The 5188-nt window shown below is 37.2% G+C and overlaps 1 protein-coding gene across 3 annotated transcripts in view; it reads left to right on the plus strand.

Moving 5' to 3' along the window:
• Positions 1-1209, plus strand: part of LOC128687366 (uncharacterized) — a 48827-nt gene extending 47618 nt beyond the window's left edge. For all 3 annotated transcript variants that reach the window (XM_053774794.2, XM_053774796.2, XM_053774795.2), the window contains exon 8: positions 206-1209. In XM_053774794.2, coding sequence (XP_053630769.1) covers positions 206-292 — 87 coding nt within the window. In that variant the 3' untranslated portion in view covers positions 293-1209. The remainder of the gene's footprint in view (positions 1-205) is intronic.
• Positions 1210-5188: the final 3979 nt, after the last annotated feature.

The following is a 5188-nucleotide window of genomic DNA, read 5'->3' on the forward strand; positions in this document are numbered from 1 at the left end:
TAGCGCTCCCCCAGGATTATAATAATACAATAACATCAAACTAGGTGGCATTGAGTATGCAAGTCAACCACAGTGTGAGCACAGCTATAGTTTCCTTCAAGCTCTGGTGTCCAACTGGACATCATCTGGTGGTGCCCGATCCTATGACAGTACTCGGAGGATCATTGCGGATCTCTGCCATCACTAAGGTCTTCTCTCCTTGCAGATCCTTGCCCTGTGGGGAGTCATGAGGTTCTACAGAAACATTCGCTCCGGCCTCACCTACAAGGACCCAGAGGCCATAGAACTATAGAATCATGACGTGTGTTACTTGGAGGGCAAAACCTTCCATGGTGTTCTTCGGAAAGCAGCTTCGTTCAGGCCGTGTCTTGGAGGGAAAATCTCCTCAATGCCGTCTCTTAGAGGACAAATTCGTTGGTGCTCTTCCTTGGTGGACTAATTTCTTGGGGTCACTTTTTGGGGGTACGCACCTCGCTGCGATTCCTTTGAAAACAAAACTCTTGAAACTGTTTCTGGATCAGCTTCTTACAAAAAAAGGAAGTCGTGGCTTAGAGAGGAAGAGAGGCGAGGTCTCATACTCTCTCTCTCTCTCTCTCTCTCTCTCAGTATGCATTGTATTGTTTTCTGATCATGAAATGTTAATATATTGGTGAATAAAATTGTAATAATCAAAAAACTCACCTCGAGAATAAAAAAGGCAATGTCCTAGAGTGCAGGACTTACGTTTATAACTTTAGCTTCAGGCCAATGGCTACTATGGCGCCAAACCAATGGATGTTAGGGTGGCGCCAGACCATTAGATGTTACGATGGTGCCAGACTAATGGATGTTTAGAGAAGTATTCTCAAAAGGAAATTTTTGCATGTGACATAATGCTGAAAAACATTACTTGTAAACACAACGTCAGGGATCTTATTGTCTCTCTTGACATCAGAAAATGATAAATCATTACTACCGAGATACATACATGTATTACGTCCAAAATAAACTCGAATATTTGTATGTGTGTGTGTGTATTTGTGAGTGTGGCTTCATGTATATGGAACAAGTTGCACGTATATGTCATTAAAAAGCTTCAGCAGTGAGAGCTAAAGCTATTTATGAACGCTACACTGACATCGCAATTTAAAAGACTCGTCATAAAGTAAGTATGAGTAACGTTGGTTTCTCCGATGTATAAATTCAAATTTGTCCTATAGTTTATAAAAGCAATCAAAACTATATATATAGCTAATATATATATATATATATATATATATATATATATATATATATATATATATATATATATATATATATATATATATATATATGTATATATATATATATATATATATATATATATATATATATATATATATATATATATAATATATATATATATATATATATATGTCATGAATATCAGAATCTTGCAATCTTGGCTTAAATAGCAACGCTCATCTTGCCATATAGGACAAGTGAAAATTTGTGTATGCAATAATTTCGCCAAAATCATTCTGAACCTCAACTAAAAAATATATTTCACTGTGTTTGTTTAGTATTAAATTATTGTAAACAAATCTAAAATATATTTAGTTGCGTAGGCTAAAATAAATTGTTCTTGTTATAATAAGGTTAGGTAAGTTTTCTAAGATTCTTTTGGAGCAAAATTAAAAAATTTTGCATTAACATTAATGAAAAAATATATCTTTAAACGTATAAGAGAAAATTTTAGAAAGGACTTAATTTTAAATGAGTTCTTGCTAATTGACCTTTTACTATATTCGCATGACATATATATATATATATATATATATATATATATATATATATATATATATATATATATATATATATATACATATATATATATATATATATATATATATATATATATATATATATATATATATATATATATATATATATATATATATATATTTATTTGTACCGAATAAGCCAAACCGGCGAGTTTGGCGTATTCGGCAAAGGCGTTTTCTACCAAAAAAGGAAAGGTAATTTTTTTTTAAATTAGATTTAAGATAGATTAAGTTAGGTTAGGTTAGGTTAGGTGAAGTTAGGTTTGATCCAAATATAAAAATCTTTACATCATTGTTAGTGAAACAAATATAACTATCAATCTGTAAACAAAATCGGAAAAAAAACATTTTTTTTTAGTGAGTTTCACCTATTCGCCAAGTTCGGCTTGTTAGGCAAGACTTTATATATATATATATATGTACAACAATTCGCAAAGGGTCGAACGTTTAATAAACAATATCTCTCAGCCCACAGCAGGATTCCACCCTGCACTCTCTGTATCAACGTTCTGTTTATTTTGATACAGAATGTACAGGTTCGAATCCTGCTGTGATGATCTATATATATATATATATATATATATATATATATATATATATATATATATATATATATATATATATATATATATATATATATATATATATATATATATATATATATATATATATATATATAGCTACAGACAGAAAAACCTGTTTTTATTTTCTTATAAATAATATAAACAATTATATAAACACTCACAAAAGATAAAAAAAAATGAATGAAATATACGTCTCGAATACAGCAGATGGAAGAGTGGACCACTTCACACAACGGGACAGGTAGGTACAGAGCCAACACAAAGTTCAGATGAGCAAGTGAGAGGAGCTAGAGCCTCAAAATCAGAAGCTTATTTTTCCGCAATACGTCCGTCAGCCCTCACAGCTTGGGTAATCAACTCCCAACCTGTTGGCTAAAAGAAAAAAATATATATATAGTTCACCTGATGGTCAGCTAGACACAAGATGCGGCTGAAGATCGTGAAGAGATGGACGAAATTAGAAATTACGTTAACTCTAAGGAAATCAGTATTGGCACCCACTGACTGACAGCCAATACAATCTTAAAGCCAAAATCATAATCAGTGTAGTATTCATGAAGGATATAAATACATTACGTGTTCAGGAGCTTACTGGAGTGTGAAGCGAGAGGATTTAGCCAGGACACTGTCAAAAAGTTGGAAAAATATAAGAAAAGAAATTACTTGCATCACCAGGCCAATCACACTGTAAGTCAGTGACCTGATTCATAGGTAGCGCTAACAGACACACTGTGAGTCAGTGACCTGATTCATAGGTAGCGCTAACAGACACACTGTGAGTCAGTGACCTGATTCATAGGTAGCGCTAACAGACACACTGTGAGTCAGTGACCTGATTCATAGGTAGCGTTAACAGACACACTGTGAGTCAGTGACCTGATTCATAGGTAGCGCTAACACACTGTGAGTCAGTGACCTGATTCATAGGTAGCGTTAACAGACACACTGTGAGTCAGGGACCTGATTCATAGGTAGCGCTAACAGACATACTGTGAGTCAGGGACCTGATTCATAGGTAGCGCTATCAGACACACTGTGAGTCAGGGACCTGATTCATATTTAGCGCTAACAGACACACTGTGAGTCAGTGACCTGATTCATAGGTAGCGTTAACAGACACACTGTGAGTCAGGGACCTGATTCATAGGTAGCGCTAACAGACATACTGTGAGTCAGGACTGATTCATAGGTAGCGCTAACAGACACACTGTGAGTCAGTGACCTGATTCATAGGTAGCGTTAACAGACACACTGTGAGTCAGGGACCTGATTCATAGGTAGCGCTAACAGACACACTGTGAGTCAGTGACCTGATTCATAGGTAGCGTTAACAGACACACTGTGAGTCAGGGACCTGATTCATAGGTAGCGCTAACAGACATACTGTGAGTCAGGGACCTGATTCATAGGTAGCGCTAACAGACACACTGTGAGTCAGGGACCTGATTCATAGGTAGCGCTAACAGACACACTGTGAGTCAGGGACCTGATTCATAGGTAGTGTTAACAGACACACTGTGAGTCAGGGACCTGATTCATAGGTAGCGCTAACAGACACACTGTGAGTCAGTGACCTGATTCATAGGTAGCGCTAACAGACACACTGTGAGTCAGGGACCTGATTCATAGGTAGCGCTAACAGACACACTGTGAGTCAGGGACCTGATTCATAGGTTGCGCTAACAGACACACTGTGAGTCAGTGACCTGATTCATAGGTAGCGCTAACAGACACACTGTGAGTCAGTGACCTGATTCATAGGTAGCGCTAACAGACACAGTGAGTCAGTGACCTGATTCATAGGTAGCGCTAACAGACACTGAGTCAGGGGTCTGAATCACATGTAGCGCTGAGACACTCCTACAAGAGTAGTGGAAAACAATGCCATGGCACTAGCATTCATCTTAACATTAACATTAATACCTTAATACGAGCTCTTCCCTCACAGTGTGAAGTATATCAGTGAATTTTACTTTTTCCAACTCTACCGTAAAACGTTTTGTGATGTAAGGGCGATATTTGAATAAAAAAATACCATACTTATTTCACTGTTTTATTCACGGTTCATCTCTTTAAATGGGGTGCCTTTATGCTGATCAAGAGCTCTCGATATGAGGAATTGGAGCTACCCTTTTCGTTCCCAAATCAAACCTAATTAACTCCTGTGTCGTGAGCCGAGTGAGAGAACCAGTGTAATGAAAGGGGCGGTAGGTTCTGGCTGTGATGTCGGTTCTGCTTTTTCAGGGTGCTGAGAGGGGGCTCACGAAAAAGCTACCTCGCATGTTGGGGCGGCCCTCAACCATTAAGACCCCCACGAGTATCGAGAGGGTTAAAACCATGCCAAACCCCATCTTAAGTCTGGGTGTTGAAGGTGAGAGTTCTCATATGTATGATGACTCTCCCTATAAACTTACATAGAGTATAGTGTTTGTTGTACTCACTGTATTTAGCATAAATATTTGCACATAAGTTTGGTGGTGGAAATTTATGATAAATTACAAACTAACCTATGGCGAAAACCTTACTCCTCATTTTCCTGATGTCTCTAATTTACTGCACTAAAGTTGGTGTCTTGCACAGTCAGACCTGTGAAAGTTCTTGTGTTCATGTCACCTCTCATTCCCAAGGTACTGCATGGCCCCGCTATGTGCTTATTGCATCCACAGGAATATAATTTGAACGGGAACTGTATCCCCGTATTGCATAACCCCAGCTCCCACGAGAAAGGCATCGAGCAGAGTACGGCATATGTTTGTAATATAGGTAAATATTAGCATTGACGATTTTAAGGGAAGAGTCATT

The sequence above is a fragment of the Cherax quadricarinatus genome, chromosome 40 (genome assembly GCF_038502225.1).
Source record: "Cherax quadricarinatus isolate ZL_2023a chromosome 40, ASM3850222v1, whole genome shotgun sequence".
NCBI lineage: Eukaryota > Metazoa > Arthropoda > Malacostraca > Decapoda > Parastacidae > Cherax > Cherax quadricarinatus.